The sequence below is a fragment of the Poecile atricapillus genome, chromosome 7, assembly GCF_030490865.1.
Source record: "Poecile atricapillus isolate bPoeAtr1 chromosome 7, bPoeAtr1.hap1, whole genome shotgun sequence".
In the NCBI taxonomy this organism is placed as follows: domain Eukaryota; kingdom Metazoa; phylum Chordata; class Aves; order Passeriformes; family Paridae; genus Poecile; species Poecile atricapillus.
In genome coordinates this window covers 33,638,905-33,659,545 of record NC_081255.1, presented here as the reverse complement: position 1 = coordinate 33,659,545, position 20,641 = coordinate 33,638,905, and the positions used below count along the sequence as shown (strand labels likewise).

The 20,641-nt window shown below is 51.5% G+C and overlaps 1 protein-coding gene across 1 annotated transcript in view; it reads left to right on the top strand.

Annotated features, from left to right (window-relative positions):
• Positions 1-18,925, top strand: part of NEGR1 (neuronal growth regulator 1) — a 204,159-nt gene extending 185,234 nt beyond the window's left edge. Inside the window, exon 7 of the mRNA XM_058843215.1 lies at positions 16,015-18,925. Within this exon, the coding sequence (XP_058699198.1) occupies positions 16,015-16,139 (125 nt within the window). The 3' untranslated portion in view covers positions 16,140-18,925. The remainder of the gene's footprint in view (positions 1-16,014) is intronic.
• The last annotated feature ends 1,716 nt before the right edge of the window (positions 18,926-20,641 follow it).

Sequence of the window (20,641 nt, the reverse complement as noted above, 5' to 3'; positions counted from 1 at the left end):
GCCAGGTATAAAACACACAGAGGGTTTTTTATCAAGTCCTGCTGTGAGGAGTTTGGCATCAGACAGGCGAATATCTCGAAATGATCGATATCTGAAAGCTCCCGGTTAATCAGCCGAAAGCGTTTCGTTCAGAGCATTGCTGCTGCATTTCAGAACGCAGGCAGGTGTGAAATTCCAGCGTGGTTTCCTGTGCCAGGAGAAGCTGCTTTGTGTGTGCAGCCAGCTCCGTGCACCTGCACCGTTAATTCTGTGTTTCTGTGGGAACCCGCGGCCGCGCGGCGCCGCGGAGCGCTGGGAATTATATCCCGTGGGAAATAGCTGCCTTCCAGCTCTGCCATCACCTGCTGCTACAAACAGGTGAACTCTGTGTTTGCAAACCGTCCCGTGAAGGCACAGCCTCGGAGCCAACGTGTGGAATTAGGTAAACATTCCTGCTCGAGCTGAACGAGCGTCTCAGGGTGTGCTCAGTGACATTCAGCGCGTTCAGAGCCTGCATCATCATTCCAGCAGAATGTTTGAACACACTAAATCACATTATTCACTGCTTGCTGAAGAGATGCATTATTTAATATCAAGAGAGCTGCTTTCTATCAGCTGAAAAATAGGACTAGAACTAGGTCGTTTTTAGTCCATTGATTCCCACTCTCTAAGCCGGCATGTAAAATACAAGGATGTTTTTTTCCTGGTGCTGTATTGCCTACAAGCCTTCTGTCAGTGGGGATTTCAATATTAATGAGTTTTCCCAGGAATATGAGAAGCCCAGTTAGGAGAAGAAGCTGCTCTGAGAAACCTGAATATTTTACAATATCACACATCGATCGGTTGGCTGGGATTTCACGTTTTAACCGAGGAGTGCTTCTGAGAGATGCCAGGAAAGCAGAGCAGGGCCAGGTGTGAAATGGCTCCTGGAGGCTGTGGGGAGGGTGGAGGATGTGGAAAGTGGAGAGATGCTCAACCTCCCATTGCTGCTTTCTCCCGCCCACTCTTTAATCTCTCCTGAGTTTCCAGTGCTGGGGATGAGCCACGGAGGTTCCTCCCCGTCTCTGAGGGATGCTCACCCTGGCTGGAAGGTCCCAGCCTCAAGGGATCAGTGTCTTTGCTGCTGGGGGTTTAGGGTCAGATCAATCCATGTTCCTGCAGGTGGGATCAGCGTTTGTCAGGGGTGTGTTGTGTGCAGCAGCTCCAGCATGGGAGCCTTGGGAACACCAGGAGGGCTCTTCCCAGTGCAGCTCTAACTTCCCACAGAGTGTTTAAAACACAGATATCCACAGAACCATGGAATGTCCTGAGCTGGAAGGGACCCACAGGATCGTGGATCCAGCTCCTGCCCTGCCCAGACCCCCCAACAACCCCACCCTGGGCATCCCTGGAGCTCTGTCCAAACTCTGCTGGAGCTCTGGCAGCCCCGGGGCCAGGACCATTCCCTGGGATCTGGGCAGTGCCAGCACCTCTGGGAGAAGAACCTTTCCCAAAATCCACCCTGAGCCTGGCCTGGGCAGCTCCAGCCCTTCCCTTGCTCTTTGTACAAGCTGTTTACACCAAGCCCCAGCTCTGACTGAGAGAAGACAAGCAGGAGATTCCAGAATGTGATTCACCAGCAGGAAGAGAGCAGTCCCTGTTTTTATTTATCACAGAAGGATATGTTTTAAGTGAAGGTTTGATCAGCCAGAACTGGCTGACTACAGGAATTGTAGAGGAATAAATATGCATATATCCATCTCGATGAGATGGGTGGCCATGTGCAGAGATTTAAAATGTATATAGAGCTGTGTATCCATAACTTCAGGGAGGGCCCAGCTCTGTGTGGAATATGGAGGAGCCTGCAGCTACAGCTGGCAGGGAAGCATCTGACAAACCTGGGTTGTTGAGGGAGGAAGGCTTGGGGGATTAGGGGACTTGTCAGAAAAAGCCTGTTTGAAAACTCCATGAATATGTCAGTTTTAAAGAAATTCAAATAAAGGCCTGTTGAGTTTTGAGTGGGGAAAAAAAATTATGTTGGCTTCCTTCCAGGCTCCCCATCTCATTCCAGGCAACACTTCTTCTTTTTTTGTCTTTTCCCTGTCTGAATTTCGCATCAAATGGAAATTTCAGTTCCATGCCAGCTGCATTTAGAGATTCTGTGCAACATGGACATTTTGATGGAGTTGCCAACAGTGTTTCCAGCCAGGATGGAAAACAACATCCCAGGATGACACAGGATCAGCCATTCCCTTTCTCTGAACACGATGTTTAAAAGCTCCATCGCTGCATCTTTTCCTTCCCCTTCCCACAAACAATCGCAAGGCCCAGTCTACTGAGGTGCATTTTAATCTGGCTTTTGTCCTCCTCTAAACTTTCCAGATAAACCCTTAACATGTCACCCTGAAAGGCTGAGTGGGGGTTTTTCCAAGGGGCTCCCTGGGTTAAAGAAAACAGCACCAAAATTTGTAGGGAGAAACATGAGAGCTGAGCCAGGCCCGCACCCTTCCAAGAGCAGGGCTGTAACAGCTTCAAGCAGCAGCTCTGAACAATTCAATAAATATTCCTTTATCACTGACACCTGCTCCTGTTGGTGATTTTCAGGAAGCCCAGATTTTAACTGAGCCTCTGAATCCACAGAACAGTATGGGGCCGTCTGATTAAAATTTTAAAGATGCTTTTCATTAAGATGGAAGTTGTGCAAAATATTTTCCCGTTTTCAGCTGCTGAGTCAGACATTTCCATAAGAAGAAGCTGCTGGCATGAGGCAGTGGAAGATGAACTCAGTGCCTGAGTGGCAGCCTGCTCCCTGCCAGCCTCCCACTCCACACAGAGCCACGGTGACACTGGCACCCTCAGTGGCTCCTGTCACTCCCAGCACCGCGGTGGGACCACTGCCCCTGGCACCTTCTGTCCCCCTCATCTCTGAGGGGCACGGCTCAGCCTTGTGATTGTCTCAGCCATGTCCCAGAGAGGCCTCTGAGCAGTGAGGAGCAGTGGGACAACCCAGCTCTGTCCCTGGTGGCACTGAGTGTCCCACCCAGCACTGAGTGTCCCACCCAGCACTGAGTGTCCCACCCAGCAGTGAGTGTCCCACCCTGCAGTGATGTCCCTGGTGGCAGTGAGTGTCCCACCCTGCAGTGAGTGTCCCACCCTGCAGGGCTGTCCCTGGTGGCACTGAGTGTCCCACCCAGCAGTGAGTGTCCCTGCAGTGAGTGTCCCACCCTGCAGTGAGTGTCCCTGCAGTGAGTGTCCCACCCTGCAGTGAGTGTCCCTGCAGTGAGTGTCCCACCCTGCAGTGATGTCCCTGGTGGCAGTGAGTGTCCCACCCAGCAGTGAGTGTCCCACCCTGCAGTGAGTGTCCCACCCTGCAGTGAGTGCCCCACCCTGCAGTGAGTGCCCCACCCTGCAGTGAGTGTCCCACCCTGCAGTGAGTGTCCCACCCTGCAGTGAGTGTCTCCCACCCAGCAGTGATGTCCCTGGTGGCAGTGAGTGTCCCACCCAGCAGGGCTGTCCCTGGTGGCAGTGAGTGTCCCACCCTGCAGTGAGTGTCCCACCCAGCAGGGATGTCCCAGCACTGAGTGTCTCCCACCCAGCCCCACAGATCCCCCCAGGATGAGCTCTCTGCCAAACCAGGCCGTTCAGAGAACAGGTGGCTTTGGAGAGCTCGAGAGGGTGTTCCCTGGAACAAAAGGGGTGTGCATTTTGGAATCAGAAAGCAGGGAGTCATTTGAATAATCCACAGGAACCTGCCAAAGGAAGGGGTTAGAGACACTGCAGGAATGAGCCTGACTCGCTGTGTGGAAGGATCCCAAACCTACAGCCTGCTGTGCCCTTCCCTGCCGTGCTGCACAGCCACATTGAGTGCTCAGTTTCCCCAGAATCACAGAATATCCTGAGCTGGAAGGGACCCACGGGGGCCAAGCCCAGCCCCTAGCAGAAGGAGCTGTGTTTACAGAGGTGGAAATCCCACCCTGTTCAGTGCAGATTGTCACTGCCAGTCAGAAACCTGAAGGATTTTAGGGTTTAGACATGGTACAAACTAGGAAAAAAGGATTGGGTTTGAGGCAGAATATGTCTTTCTGCACGTGTCTCAGGGCTATCAGTTTCAAGGCATCCATCTCTGTTCCAAAAGCACCAAAATACTGTACTAATTGATAGAGATTTTCAAAGGCATGACTCTTAACAGAACCTGCATGCCTAAGACTCCCAGTCAGCTTTGAAAAATCCCAGCTATTGGGGCTTTTTTCCTCTCTTCTGTGTAATAACATATGCAAAGCTGAGCCTTAATGTCTCCAAAATCCTCAGGATTAAGCTGAAAAGCGAGTGGGGAAGGCTGGGGCATGAAAAGCTTCCTGATGCAAAATCCTCCAGCAGCAGGAAAAGCTGCAGAGCAGCAGGAAGGGTGAGGGGCTCTGGAAAGGGACCCCCAGCAGAAATCCAACCCCAAATGGCTCTGGAAGTGGGGGGATCATTCCCTCTCACCCACAGGCAGCTGCAAGAGCTCAGAGTCCTCCCGCTGGCAAATCAGCTCCTGCTGCAATCCCAAATAACTCATCCTAGGGAGCAGGGATTGGAGGTAAATGGAAGCACAGAGTCACTGGCTTGGGAGGGACATTAAATAAATCCCATCCAGTGCCCCCCTCTGCCATGGCAGGGACACTGTCACTGTCCCAGGGTACATCCAGCCCAGCCTTGGGCACTGCCAGGGATCCAGGGACAGCCCCAGCTGCTCTGGGAATTCCATCCCATTCTAACAAAAGGATCCCTCAGCGGGGTCAGTGATGGGAGAAGGATTCCCCTCCTCGAGCCACCCCAGGGAGCTGCAGGTGACAAAGGGTGTGCTCAGAGTGACAAATCCCTTCAGGAAAGCGTCCAGGCTCCGAGTCCCCAGGCAGGGGCAGCTCTCAGGGATCAGTCTGTGGCTCCCTGCACTCCTGACGTGTGGAGAGCCCAGGCTGCAGCACAACCTGCCCGGGGAAGATCTCAATCAAGTTGAAAAGTAGCAACAATTTTACTGGGGCAGTGTTTGAACACTCTCCAGTTCCATGAATAGTTAATGTCACGTCAAGGGCTGCAGACAAACGCTCTTGGCTCTGAAGAGCAAATAGCTCAGCCTGTGATGAGTTATGTTTGTTCCTTGCACACACAGCCCCGTGGAAATTGCCATCATCCCTCATGAGCAGGCCCAGCGCTCCAGGCTGTGGAAGGCAGGGGGGCACTGCCTCGCTGGCTGCCTTCAGAGGAGAGTGCTGGGACCCTGCTCTGCTCTCCTTGTGAGCTGCCAGGACCCTGTTCTGCTGTCCCTGAGAGCTGCCAGGACCCTGCTCTGCTCTCCCTGAGAGCTGCCAGGACCCCACTCTGCTCTCCCTGTGAGCTGCCAGGACCCCACTCTGGTCTTCCTGAGAACTGCAGGACCCTGCTCTGCTCTCCCTGAGAACTGCAGGACCCTGCTCTGCTCTCCCTGAGAGCTGCCAGGACCCCGCTCTGCTCTCCTTGTGAGCTGCCAGGACCCCACTCTGCTCTCCCTGTGAGCTGCCAGGACCCCACTCTGCTCTTCCTGAGATTCCACTGGGCCGCTGTCGCTAGAGGACAGAGGTAGAAGCCATGGGTTCAATATCACAGCAGCAGAGGTTTTATTTCCAAGGAGACAAAAGCCTTTATTTTGGGGTTCTCTACCTGTTTTATCAGGTGTTCCAATACAGGTTAACCTGAGTGGTACAAGGAACAACACCTCCCTCATCCCGCTGCTGGGACAAGAGAAAAACACTCAGAACATCTGGGAGGTATTGACACCCAAAGCTATTTGCAGAAAAACAGTCCTTGAGAGAGAAAAGTTTCCCAAAAGGCTCAGAAAATCCTGTCCACAGGCTGGGATCCCCTTTCTGGAGGGGCTTTTGCTGTGCCCTGCAGTTTCAGCTGTACCCATCACACAGGACAGGGCTGGGTGCTGCTGATGCCCAGGGCAGGCCTGGGGAGGACACAGCTCCAGAGCCAAATCCCAAAAACCCCGAGCTTGGAAAAGGCCCCCCAGATCACTGAGTCCAGTCCCTGAGCGATGCCCACCCCGTCCCCAGCCCAGAGCACCCAGTGCCACCTCCAGGAATTCCCTGGGCACCTCCAGGGATGGGGATCCAACCCTCCCTGGGCACTTCCAGGGCCTGACCCCCCTTTCCATGGGGAAATTCCTGCTGCTGCCCACCCTGAGCTCCCCTGGCCCAGCCTGGGGCTGTTATGACTCAAGGTGCCACTTCTGGGACAAGCAAACAGTTGGGCTTGGTCCTTTATGTCACCCACCACCTTCTTCTAATCAAAACACTACTGGTGATTAATTCCTTGGCTGTTGGCACATTTTGGGAATAAATTTCCATGGATGATGGGGTTTTTAATATTCCTGTATACAGAGAGGAATACATGCACTGTGCAGAAATACGAGCAAGAGGAACCCACCAGAAATGCTTAAGAAAATCAGCAGAAATCTGAATAAACCCCACATCTTAGAAATCACCTGCCAACCACCTCAGTGGAAGATTTGCTGAAAGGCTACCAGCACTTCCAGCCAAAAACTTCCTTCCTCACACACCAAAAAAAGGAGAGAAATCATATTCTGATCTGCTTAACTCCACACCCTTTGTCAAGAGCACAAGAATGATGTGGAAAGCGTGCAGAAACTGGAAAGTTCAGTGTAAAAAATTATCATTCACGCTGCTGTATGACATCGCCTCAACACAGCAGAACCAACAAAGTCTTCCTGATATATGAGAACTATCAAAGGTTGCCGCTGAACACGGAGATTTAATGTGCTGCTTAATTCAAGAGCTTATTTACAATGTCACACGTCACTTGGAGAAAAATGGCTCTGACAACCAATCATTTAAAATATAGGAAGAATGTTTAACAAAAGGTCAGAAGTACAAATATTTTACATATTAACTACTAATAAATTCATTTCCTCTCAAAGTTAGGAGGATCAGCAAATGTCTCCAAAGCCATTTGCAATATTTCAGCACAAGACCCAACCTCTAATTACCAATGTAAGTTGTAAATAATTGTCAAGTATGCAGATGAGCCAAAAATTCTCTCAAATTAAAGTAATTAGCTCCCAAGTCAAATTTTTCTGTCACATTGAAATGCTTTTCCTTGTCTCCAATGTGACACTTACAAATGAGAGCCACATTGTCAGGGAAGCAGTTATTGTAGGCTGCCAGAATGATCTGCACGGGAGCTGAGAGCTCTCTGCTTCCACGAGACCCTGAGCTTCCCACAGCCGATGTTTTCGCTCCGCTCTTCCCACGTGTCAGGGGGGATTTCTCCAGCTGGAGCCCTGGCAGGTGGCTCCAAAGCTTCCCCATCACTTGGTGTGGGAATGTTCCCCATGGAGAGCCTCCCTGCTTGGCTCTCCCTGGATCTCCTTCCCTCAGGAAGCTTTCCACACCTCCTGCTCTGGTGGGAGCTGTGCCACACCCTGCAGCACAGGGATGGGGGAATGGGGTGGGAGTGGGAATGGGAATGGGATGGGAATGGGAATGGGAATGGGAATGGGAATGGGAATGGGAATGGGAATGGGAGTGGGAATGGGAATGGGAATGGGAATGGAATGGGAATGGAATGGGAATGGGAATGGGAATGGAATGGGAATGGGAATGGGAACGAGTGGCTTGCTTCTCCCAGTGCTTTCTCCGCCATTTCCATGGTTTGTTCTCAATGCTCTCTTAACCAAAGCTGGGTTTGCCACGTCCAGTGGAAGATCCTGAGCCGTTGTCCTGTTTGATTTTTGGATTCCCAGGCAGGACCCAGCGTCAGGCTTGGTTTATATTTAACTTCAGGCTAAACAAGGTTGGGTTTGCTGTTTGCTGCAGATGAACCCAAAATCAGGGCAGATGGGGAGAGGATGGAGTCCCAGCTTTGAACACGTGCCATCCCAAGCCAGCTGTGTGCCCAGAGCACTGCACAGTGCCCTGGAATAATAACACAGGATTTACCTGTTCCTTTCCAGAGATCCCTCCCACGGGCTGCTCCCCACTATCTCAACAGCTGCTGCTATTCCACCTCTTCCAGACAGGACAGCAGGGTTTGGAGTCAGAAATCCAAGCTGGATTTGTGGTTTCCTTTGCCCTGATGTGCCAAGAGCAGTAAATCTGGAGGATTCTTACGAGGTGGTGGAGAGGCTGAGCCTTACTCAGGCATCTCATCCATTCAGGGTGGATTTTGGGAAAGGTTTTTCCCCAGAGGGTGCTGGCACTGCCCAGATCCCCAGGGCACAGGCACAGCCCTGAGGCTGCTGGAGCTCCAGGAGCGTTTGGACAATGCTGGGGCCATGATTTGAGACTGTGGGTGATGGGGTCTGCTCCTGCTGCCCAGAGCCATCGATTCCCTGCTCCCTTGGCTGATTTCTGCCAGCTCCTTTGCTGGCTCCAGGCAGAGATGAGCTGGAGATCCTGTTTAGCACGGGTTCACCCCAGGACTGGGGCTCCTGGCTCCCCTGTCTGTTCCAAGTCAGCTCATTCCTCAAGGCTGTTCCCATCCATCGCTCCGGAGCTCCTCGGAGATGGTTCATTTTTCCAACACGACTGCGCTCCTCAGCCACACAAAGAAATGGGACACGACTCGAGTATAAAGGATGATATACAAAGCCAAATTTCATTCTGTTCCCTCACAGTAATTTTCCTCATAAATACTTCTCGGGATTGTGAAATATTCCTTGCAGCAGGATCCGAGTCCATCAGGGCTGTACTATTTCATCCTGTTAGACTCAGAGCTCTCCGTGCTCAGCGCCCGCTTCATTCATCCCATCCAGGCATTAGAGAGATTCTTTGCCTGTGCAGTATTTCAGGGAAGGTGTTTCTGTTTGATACCATCAGCTTTATCTCTGACTAAATGAAATTCCATTGCAGACACACCTGAGCAGTGTGTGAAGGTTGAAAATGGGGGCTGTTTCCTGGAGCTGTCACTAAAGCCTGTCCTGCACTGTCAGAGCAGCACCACTGCTCTGATTCCGGGATACCCAGGGACATCCAGAGCATCCTGGAATGGGCTGGGTTGGGAGGGACTGTGGGGATCACCCAGAGCCACCCCTGCCATGGCAGGGACAGCTCCCACTGTCCCAGGCTGCTCCAAACCCATCCAGCCTGGCCTTGGGCACTGCCAGGGATCCAGGGGCAGCCCCAGCTGCTCTGGGAATTCTATTCCAGGGCCTCCCCATCTTCCCAGCCAGGAATTTCTTCCCAATATCCATCTAAATCTATCCATTTCCAGCTTAAAGCCATTCCCTGTGTCCTGTCCCTCCATCCCTTGTCCCCAGTCCCTCTCCAGCTCTCCTGGAGCCCCTTCAGGCCCTGCAAGGGGCTCTGAGCTCTCCCTGGAGCTTCTCCTCTCCAGGTGAGCACCCCCAGCTCTCCCTGGATTCTTCTCGTCTCCAGGTGAACACCCCCAGCTCTCCCTGGATCCTTCTCCTCTCCAGGTGAACATTCCCAGCTCTCCCTGGAGCTTCTCCTCTCCAGGTGAACATTCCCAGCTCTCCCTGGAGCTTCTCCTCTCCAGGTGAACATTCCCAGCTCTCCCTGGAGCTTCTCCTCTCCAGGTGAACATTCCCAGCTCTCCCTGGATCCTTCCCTTCTCCAGGGGAACATTCCCAGCTCTCCCTGGAGCTTCTCCTCTCCAGGTGAACATTCCCAGCTCTCCCTGGATCCTTCCCTTCTCCAGGGGAACATTCCCAGCTCTCCCTGGAGCTTCTCCTCCCCCTGACTGAGCAGGAACCACAGCCAGATCCCACAGAGGGCCCAGGACCTGCAGGGATTTTTAGGCCCCACTGAGCGAGGAAGCACTCAGTGCTCTTGAGCAGTTGCTGTCTTGGGGAATGTTTTGTTCCAGAGGTTTTTTTGAGACCCTTCACCCCCTTTTTCCCCCCGAGGCTCAGCCCCGGCCCTGCTGTCCCTCGGTGCCCGTGAGCCGGGGCTGTGCAGGCCTCACTGCACCCTGGGGCTGGCAGCCCCACCACCCTCACAAGCAAAAACGATCTGACTTTCCATGATCTCCATCTCTGGGTGTATTTTTAGCAGTCTGAAATGAGTCTGTGGCTGTTTACAGTATTTAGGATGAGTTATTTGCCGGGGAAAGGTGACTCTGCTGTGGAGGGCAGGGAGGGGATGAGTGTCTCCCTCTGCCTGCTTGGGCCAGGGCCCCCCGGTTCCCGGACCCCCACAATTCACAATTACACAGCTCGTGGCCATGGTTACCATCTGCTCATTGCTCCACTCTGATTTCCAACCTGTAAATATCATATTTTATATTTTACCTCAGCCAAAATCAGCGTCAAGATCGGTTTTGAATTAGACACGGGGCACATCCCAGCTGGGGTCTTCATGGCTGAAACAAGCAATGCTTCTGTCTCATTTTCTGTGAGTGCACAAACACAGACTGGGATCATATTTCACTTCGAGACATTGCTGGTGGCGTGTCTCGAGTGTTTAAAACACTAAGCTTTCAGATTTTAGCATGACAAACAGCTGATTTTTGCTTCTGCAGTTCCAGCAATCATATTTCAGTCCCTGCTTTCCCATTTTAAGACACATAAAGTGCTTTTTTATTCATTTAAATTTGAAATAAGGACAAATCAGCATTTCATTTCCTAGTTCCTGCCCTGCCAGCAGCCCTGTGTGAATGCCGATGGACAGGGCCTGATAAAACCCCTTCTTATCAAGCCCATCACTCTTCTGGGGCTCATCTCCTGGATCTTTCTGCCAACACTCCCAGCCCAGAGGATGATAAAGCCCCTCTGTTAAGCACCTGGCACTTTGCAGCTTTATCCTCCTCAGCTCTGGCTTATCCACTGGGCAGAGTCAGCTCTTGGACAGCTCCTGCAATATTCCGTGTCCTTCCTCAAGGATTTTCAGAGAGATTTGTCTCAGGAGTGCTGAGCTCTCCTTGACAGACAATATAGGAAAGAGAGATCCTGCCCCAGATGGCAGCCCCATGACCCAGGGAGGGGCTGAAGGGACATGGACTGAGCCAAACCTCTGAGCCCTGGGCATGGACTGAGCCAAACCTGTGAGCCCTGGCCATGGACTGAGCCAAACCTGTGAGCCCTGGCCATGGACTGAGCCAAACCTGTGTGCCCTGGCCATGGACTGAGCCAAACCTCCGAGCCCTGGCCATGGACTGAGCCAAACCTGTGAGCCTGGGCATGGACTGAGCCAAACCTGTGAGCCCTGGCCATGGACTGAGCCAAACCTGTGAGCCCTGGCCATGGACTGAGCCAAACCTGTGAGCCTGGGCATGGACTGAGCCAAACCTCTGAGCCCTGGCCATGGACTGAGCCAAACCTCCGAGCCCTGGCCATGGACTGAGCCAAACCTCTCAGCCCTGGCCATGGACTGAGCCAAACCTGTGAGCCTGGGCATGGACTGAGCCAAACCTCTGAGCCTGGACATGGACTGAGCCAAACCTCTCAGCCCTGGCCATGGACTGAGCCAAACCTGTGAGCCCTGGGCATGGACTGAGCCAAACCTGTGAGCCTGGCCATGGACTGAGCCACATCTCTGAGCCTGGGCAGGGACTGAGCCAAACCTGTGAGCCCTGGGCAGGGACTGAGCCAAACCTGTGAGCCAAACCCCTGAGCCTGGGCATGGACTGAGCCAAACCTGTGAGCCAAACCTCTGAGCCTGGGCATGGACTGAGCCAAACCTCTCAGCCCTGGGCTGGATGATCTCCCTGAGCCTCCTTTGCTCCAGGCTGAGCTTTCCCAGCTCCCTCAGGGATTCTCCAGCCCCTTCCCAGCTCCCTCAGGGATTCTCCAGCCCCTTCCCAGCTCCATTCCCTGCCCTGGACACACTCCAGTCTCTCAATGTCCTTCTTGTCCTGAGAAGCACAGAACTGACCCCAGAACTGACCCCAGGACTGACCCAGAACTGACCCCAGGACTGACCCCAGGACTGACCCAGAACTGACCCCAGAACTGACCCCAGAACTGACCCCAGAACTGACCCCAGAACTGACCCCAGGACTGACCCCAGAACTGACCCCAGGACTGGAGGTTCCCCGGGCAGGGGGGACAGAGGCAGCCCAGGCTGGAGAGAGCCCTCGAGTGCCCCAGCACCACAATTCCCAGCACTTCCCAGGTGCTCTGCAGGTGGCCAGAGCCGTGCTCAGTGCTCAACAAATCCTGCAGCAGGGCTGCTCTGTTTAATGCTCCTGCATTTCCTGCATTTCCTGCATTTCCAGCATGATTGCATTTGCATACAGCTCAACAAATCCATCCTCCCTGATTCCTTTTCAGACAACACTTGGAGGTTTTGTTTGTTCTCCCAAGGTCAAGCTTTCCCCAATCCTTCCCTCTGTTTCTCCTCCTGTCTCTTCCCCCTGGCCCGAGGAGCTGGCTCTGGAGGCATTCCCTGCCCATCACCACTGCTGCTCCCTGAGTCTTTTATAGACTGTGACCTTCTCCTCCACAGCCATAAATCCTGCAGCGGCTTCCAGCGGAACAAAATGTAGAGATGTTATCCCTGGGCCTGGCCCGAGCCTTCTGAGGCCCATTATCTCCCCATCTTTTCTTTTAAAAGAATGTTATTTGACAGCCTAGCCTTTTTCATCCTTTTTTTTTTTTTTTTTTGCCTTGCTGCTTTGACCTTGAGTTAGTTTATTCCTTCCTTCTCTGTATATTTTAAATGTTGTACCAAAAAAATCCAATTTATTAAGGCTTTCCTTTAGTAAATGATTAACCTGAATATAGTTAAATGAAATGCTTATTAACATCTCCCTGCATAATCCATTTAACAGAATTAGTCCTGCTTATTCAGACAACCTAGAGGGGTCTGTGCTTTTGTCTACACAGCATCAGCATTAAAGCTTATAATTATTTCTGGTTAATGCAGCCCTTGGTGCTAGGAAATGCTGGTTTGTGTGTTCCAGCATAGCACTTCTCCTAATCTCTTGTATTAATTAGAGATACTGATATAATATTACTTTGTTCCTTTCTATTCAGCACCAGGAGAGATGTCTGAATATAATCCTATCTGTGCTAAGGGTGTCTTAAATATTTCCACAAGTGCTGGCTGGTGTAAAACATTAGGATTAGGCACAATAATCCCTGCACTGGAGGAAAGGAGAGTTTACAGAGGCACGTGGGCACCCGAGGTGTGCCTGGCACAGCCTGGGCAGGGATTTCTGCTCCCTCAGGGGGTGTTTAAGGTCCCCTCCAACCTGAGTTTCCAAGGGCAGGTGCTGGGGGAGTCCCTGAGGCCCTTCCCAGCCCCTGCTGATGCTCTGTGTGTGTCCTCCCCTTACCCCCAGGGATGCAGCCTCTGGCTCTGAGGAAATGCTGATTTACCCGGTGGCAGGAAAGTAAATTATTACCCCTCAGTGGCTGCAGCTGACATTTTAAACTCCCTGCGTCTTCTAAATCCTGGGTCATTTGATGTTTCAGACATCAGGCTGTTCAGGAGCTCGTTTTAACCTTTTTCTAGGTGGAAATTCACTTTCTTTTAAGGCACTTCAAGGTATAACTCCCAGGGCTCTGAAGTGAATCTGCAGCACCAGATCATAAAATCATGGAACCATTCATGTTGGAAAAGCCCTCCCAGAGCATGGAGCCATCCCCAGCACTGCCAGGGCCACCCTGCCCCGTGTCCCCAAGTGCCACATCCACAGGGCTGGGGAATCCAGACCTCCCTGGGCAGCCCTTTCCATGGAGAAATTCCTGTGTCCAACCTTGACACAGCTCTCCTTCCCCTCTCTGGGCACCCAAAGCTCTGCCAAACCCTCTGTAAATTCAGCTCTGTGTAGTGCTGGGGATGGGGGTTGTGGAAATGCCCAGGATGGCTGCAGGTGGAATCACAGACTCCAGTAATTCCAGCTTTTATTTAAAGCTTAATCACACATTCCTCCACCATTACCTCCCTGCATAAATATTAAGACTGGGAGCTCGTGTGTGTGTGTGAAACAATGACATGGTAATATTTCAGTGGGGGGAAAAAAAAAAGGCAGCTGGGTTTGTGCTGCTCTCAAACATTTAAACCTTTTCATTTTCCCTGAACTGAGGGCTTAGTCTGACACACAGAACCATCACAAAATGCTTTGAAAAGTACCAAGTCCAAGAACAAAGTGCCCTTGCGTGGCAGCAAATGCTCAGGAAAGCAAGGGCTGCTCGGTCCTTACCAAAACAATTCCTCAGAGCAGATCAAGGACTGAGCAGCTCGTGCTAAGAGTCTTTAAATTTTAAAAGTGTGTTTATTTTTAAAGTTTATATCCCAAAACAAATCTGCAGAATTTTATTAATATCCAGCAACAGCGTTTTGCTTGGCCAGCAAAGAATTCAAGGAGCCACAGGAAAAGTTAATCAAAATTCTGAGGAGGAAAGAGAAAAAGCCTGCAGGAGATTATTAATTTTTAAGAATTTTTAAGGGTCTAGCCCAATACTTTAAGCTGTGTGTCATCCACTGGGCCTCGTGTGACATCATAATTGATAATTAAGCTTCTCCTTCAGGTTTCTTTCCTGTCCAATTCTCCTGCTTAGGCAGCTTTGGGAACTGTAACTCTTTTCTATTATCTCCCCAAGTCAGTGCATTTTCCCCCCATTAACTCGCCTCTTGCCTTTGTGCAGAAACAATCCAGGTATGATTTAATAAGCCTTGGAAAGACAGAGCTGGTTCATATGCAGGAAATCAGATTTACATAATTTTCCGCTCGCTTTTATAGCCACCGTAGTTCAAATTATCTTCAGGTTGGGGAAACTCTTTTCGTACCATAAAATGAAATAGCACCTGTGTTATGCTTCAGCTTCCTCGCCTGCCCCTTGTAATAAATTAAAGGTTGATTTGTCATCCTGACTTAGCACAGAAAGTCTCTTTTTAATGAGAGGAGAGCAAGTGCCCTGGCCTGCAGTTAGTCACAGCCATCAATCGCTAAACTAAGCTTCAAAACCAAGTTTAATCTTGTTTTGTTTTGGGTTTATTACCTGAACCTTTCTGCACGGGGGGAAAGCAGAGGATTTCGGGTTGTGCCACATTCTCTGTGCCAAATAAAATGTCACACACTAAAAATGGAGCCCTGGGGTTCTGTACAGGAACCAAAGGGTTTTGTGTTCCGGGATTTGGGCTGGACAGGGCTGGGGTGGGGAGGATGTGTCCTGTGAAAGAAGCGGGATTTGTGCAGGGTGAGGGAACAGCTCCTTGTGCTCCTGCCTGTGGCTTCCCAGGAGCAAACCCATGGGTTCACAGAATCCTGGAATGCTTTGGGTTGGAGAGGACCTCAAATCCCACCCAGAGCCACCCCAGCCATGGCAGGGACAGCTCCCACTGTCCCAGGCTGCTCCAAACCCATCCAGCCTGGCTTTGGGCACTGCCAGGGATCCAGGGACAGCCCCAGCTGCTCTGGGAATTCTATCCCAGGGCCTGCCCACCCTGCCAGGGAACAATTCCTGCCCAAAATCCCATCTAAATCAACACTCATCCAGCTTAAGGCTGTTCCCTTGTCCTGTCAAGGACGAGGTTCCTGCCAGGTCCATCCCTGAGGCACAGCTGGGACATCCCTGCCCCAGGGACGAGCTCCTCCCTTGCTCCTCAACGCTGGCTTCTTGTATTTCCCCTCTTTGCACTTTGTGTGCATTTACCCAGGAATCCCAGAGAGGCTTTGTGGTAAACAAATAAATACAATTTCTCCAAAATAAGTATTAGTGTCTTTAGCTGAGCGCAATTGTCAAACTCCGGCTTCTGGAGCCGGGCAGAAAATGAGCTGTTTTACACGAGAGCTTAATCCAGTCCCTTCTCATTGATTGCACTGCAGATCTTAACGCTCAGCAACTTCAGAATGGATCAATTACTCAGCTGGTTAAAAATGAAGCACTCCCATTTTCAAGTGCTTGCCTTAAAAGCGATTCCTCCTCCTGGAGCAAGCGGGGCTCTTCCCTGGGCAGGATGGCAGCAGGGCTGGGCTGTGCTCACAGCCTTTTCTCTGCTGTCCACAGGAATTCTCCTGCTGCACGGAGAGAATAATTGATGGAAAACATGGATGTGAGGGGCTGAGAGTGGGAATTGTCACTGACCCCGTGTCCTTGTCTTGCAGCTCCCAGCACAGCCCAGTACGGGATCACCGGGCACGCCGAGGTGCTGTTCTCCTGCTGGTCCCTGGTGTTGACGCTGTCCTCCCTCAGCAGCATATTCTACCTGAAGAACATCCTTCTGCACTAAATGTAAAGACCCATAAAAGGCTTTTAAGGATTCTCTGAAAGTGCTGATGACTGGATCCAATCTGGTAGAGTTTGTTAAAAGCAGCGTGGGATATAATCAGTGCTTACATGGGGATGATCGCCTTCTGTAGAATTGCTCATTATGTAAATACTTTAATTCGACTCCTTTTTTTTGATTAGCTGCATTACCTTGTGGAGCAGTACACATTGTCCTTTTTTAAGACGTGAGAACTCTGAAATTACTTTTAGAGGATATTAATTGTGATTTCATGTTTGTAATCGACAAGTTTTCAGAAGCATTCAGTCATGGTCTGCTGAGTCGCAGACTGTAGTTTACAAAAAAAAAAAAAAGGATATTGCAGTAAAAATGTGCTTCTTTAAGGCTGCAATACAAACATTCAGTTCCCTTCTCAACTAGCATTCTATCCAAACTTACACAAAAACATTTGTTCTTTTTTGAGTAAAAAAAAAAAAAAAATCAAATAACATTGCCTTCAAAATATTTCCTCAAAATATTACACATATCTAGATTTTCTTCTAGCATGATATTCAGGTTTCAAGAATGAGCCTTGTACTATAACTGCATTGCGCAGTACTGCTTCTGTTCTCTTCCCTCTTTCCTGCCAAGTCAGCATGGTTGTGCCTTCATGAAACACGACTTTCCTCTTCCTCTCCAACCAGTCTGGAATGTGTTTTGGGAAATGCTGAAGCATCCTTTTGAGCATAGGAAATCCCTGGGTGAGGACAGAGGTGCTGTGGGCTCTGAGGAAAGCTCCTCTCCCACAGGGTCAGGGCGTAGCTCAAGGCTGGCACCAACCCCTTCCTCCCTCCAGCACCTCTGACCACTGTAAAATCGACATTTCCCGTTAGAAAACAGAGCTCCAATTCCTCTGTGGCACCTTTGGAATGTCAGAATGTTCCCCTAATGCCAAATTCCCACCTGGCTGTAAAGGTCAGGATCGTCCCTTTTGTATTACTGGCAAAGCCGACGTGAATTGGTATTTTTCTTGCACTCAATTTTGTACTGGTTTGGCTGATTTAGCAATGATAAAGGATGCTTTGAACCATGAGACACCTGCAAATCCCTGGAGTATCAAGCAGGATTTTCTATCTCCACATATCCCTGTGGCAGCGAGGGCACATCCTCGGGAGAGTCCCCTTAGCCTGGGGGACTCTGTGTCCCTGCCAGCCTCCCCAGCACCGTGTGCAGCTCCAGGGGACACTGCTGTCACCTGCTGAAGGACCAGCTCAGCCTGGCATGTACCTGATCCCTGAAATCCCTGCTGGTGCTGCTGTGGGGTGCTGCTCACAGCTCACCCCACCCGAGAGCTGCCACCTCTGGGACCCTCCGGGGTGGCCGTGGCCAGCAGCCCTTGGGCACCAGATCCCCTGGTGGCCCCAAGAGCTCCTGCCTTGCTCACCAACAACTACTGGCAGCAGGAACAGCAAAATCCTCACAAATCCCAGGCTGGGTTGGACTGGAGGGGCCTCAAAGCGCATCCCACCCCACCCCTGCCAGGGCCAGGGACAGGGACAGGGACAGGGCCAGGGACAGGGCCAGGGACAGGGCCAGGGCCAGGGCCAGGGCCAGGGACAGGGACAGGGACAGGGACAGGGACAGGGACAGGGCCAGGGCCAGGGACAGGGACAGGGACAGGGACAGGGACACTTCCACTCTCCCAGGCTGCTCCAAGCCCCGTCCAGCCTGGGTGGGACAGCAGCACTTTCACTGTGATCACTCCCAGGTTCCGTGTTTGAGCTCCAGTAGGTGACACGAATCTCCCAGCCCCTCGTTTTTCCTCCTCACGGCAGGTTTTGGCAGTGAGCAGCACCAGCTGAGCACTGGGAATACTCAGCAGTCCCAAGATCCCATTTTTTCAACAAGGAGAACTCTGAGTTTCCTGGGCTCAGCCTGAGGTGTCCCAGGCCAATGTGCAGCCAGAACGTGCAGTGCCTCTGCTGTCCCTGCTGAGAAAGGGATGATGGAACAGAGATGGTCACGCCAAGAGACGGCAATAAAACATCCTGGGTCACTCTGCGTGTGTTCAGTGACAGACTGTATTATTTCTCTCATTATTTACAGCTGTGTGCCAAGCAGCTGCTGTCTTCAGAAAAGTGGCATTTTTTAAAACCTGGAATAACATGAGCGAACCCTTTCTGCGAGGAAAGGGTACAAACTCAACTCAAATGAGTTTATCAGTCCTGATATCCCCATCTCTCTTGTATTGCAGCTTTAAAGTGCTCTATTTCAGAATCCATTCACTAGAAACAGTGGTGCTGCAGGAAGTCTTGTGTCAGTGCAGTCTTATGAAGGGAAAAATAAGGATATGGATAACCCAACCCCTATGTGTAAAATTGGGAGAGGGTTCTATACTGTGGCTGGATCAATCCTGCATTCCAACGATACATTGCATTCCAGTGATTCCTGATGTTTGGAACCTGATCTGTCCAGCAACAGAATAGAATGAGCAGCAGCTTTATTAAATATGAAAAGAAGAATATCCAGCCAAGTGCTGAATGTTTGCATTCACACCAGGGTGACACGGACAGGGGGATCCTGTCCCACGGCTGATTTTCACCTGGGGGGAACATCCTTCCTGTCCAGGCCAGACACAAACAGCCCAAGCACAGCAGCAGCAGCAGCAGTGGGAGCTGTGTGGGTGCCAGGGGTGTTTCTGGGGGGTGTTTCAGGGTGCTGGGGCTGTGTGAGGGGCAGGGGCAGCCAGAGGTGGGACAGGGGGACACTGGTGCTCCGTGCACTGAGCTGGGACAGGCTCCCAGGAGCAGGGTGACCACAGGGACTGCAGGGTGACCACAGGGACTGCAGGGTGACCACAGGGACTGCAGGGTGACCACAGGGACCGCAGGGTGACCACAGGAACTGCAGGGTGGGAGGGTGGCTGGGGATGGGGGACACCCCCGGGTCCTGCGCTCTGTGGGGTGCACTTTGGGCAGCAGTTTGAAGGTTGGTTCTGTGCTTCCTCGGAGCTCTGAGCCACCCTGAGCCAGCCTGGCTCTGTCATTGCCACCTTCCCAAGGCTTCAGCCGGGTATTTCCATCAGGATCCTTCTCCAGGCTGGAGCCCCGGGGCTGGGAGCGCCTCCCTGGGCTCAGGGCTGTGTCCCCAGGGAGCGGTGACACTGCTGGCACTGCTGGGGCTGGAACTGAGCTGACACCCGGCTGAGGGATGTCTCACAACTCGGGAACAAATGCAGCTTCTCAAGGGTTTGTAGCTTGGCAGGATCCTTCAGAGCCAGACAGCTTTTTTTAAACTTTTCAATAGGTTTTTTTTTAGAGCCGATGCTGTTTTTAAGATCCAGGAGTGTTAAACCCATCCCAGTGACAGCTGCTTTTTTTGCACATTTTCTGAGCAAGTGTTCGAAATAGACAATGGCAAATGTTCTGCTACCAAAACCTCCACTGAGTCCACAGAACTGTGTTATGAAGAATGTGTATACCAAAATATGTATTTACATGGATAAATATGCCTTAAAGACTAAATATGCATTTACTTCTGAGGCTGGATCTGCCTCGTGTCCAGTCTGGAGGTAAATAATCCATATTTCACAGCTGCCATGGAGGGGGTTGTTTCTGTGGAGGAAAAAAAAAAGGGGGGGGGGGTGGGGAGGGAAAGCATTTATTTTAAAAGAATCTTCAATAATTTTAAAATCCTTGCATGGACTGCCACGTGTGAGGAGGAGTAGGGAGAGGATGAAGCTGAGCCTGGCACTCCAGCACTGGCAGGGTGGGGTTTGCTGTGGGGCTGGCAGTGCTGTGGTGCCACCAAAATCTGCCACATCCTTTTCCATGTCCCCCTGCACCCCCAAATCCCTGGGAGCTGGGACAGAGTGGGGGCTCTGGGGGCTTCCCAGTCCCACAGGGCTGTGGGAATGGGGCCACCTCCCCACACCCTCCTGCCATGGCAACACAGCATCCTGTGAAAGGAGGAAATGTTGACAAAACAAGGCAATTCCGAAAATGGGAATTACAAATTGTCCATTCAGCTTGGGCACTGAGAGCAGAGCAGTGAGTGCTGGCAGGGCAGGGAGGAACTGGCTCTGAATTTGGCCAGGCAGGGAGGTTTCGGGGCAGGGACACTGGCTGTGCTGGGCTGGGGTTCCGTCCTGCTTTGTGTTCCTCACTGAGCTCTGAGGGCAGGGCAGGGATTTATTCTGCAGTCAGGAAAGTCCATAATCTACCTGGAAACAGCCAGGGCAAGGCAGGGGCACAGAGGTCTCGGGCTGATGGGGAAGGGATTCTCAGCAAATCCTTCTCTCAGAGTTCTGTGTGAGCAAGGGCTTTACTGGGGCACCTTCAGAGCTGTTTGTTCCGGCTCCTGATGCCTAATTCATGAAGAGCTCCAAGGTTCCTTTTTATTAGAAAATTCTCATGTTAAAAAATGCAGAGATCAGCATGTTTGCCACCTCTCATAAGCTTGGTTTTCAGTCATTCATATTTTAGGGCATAAGAAGCGCTCCCGTCAGTGGGCAGGATGAAATTCCG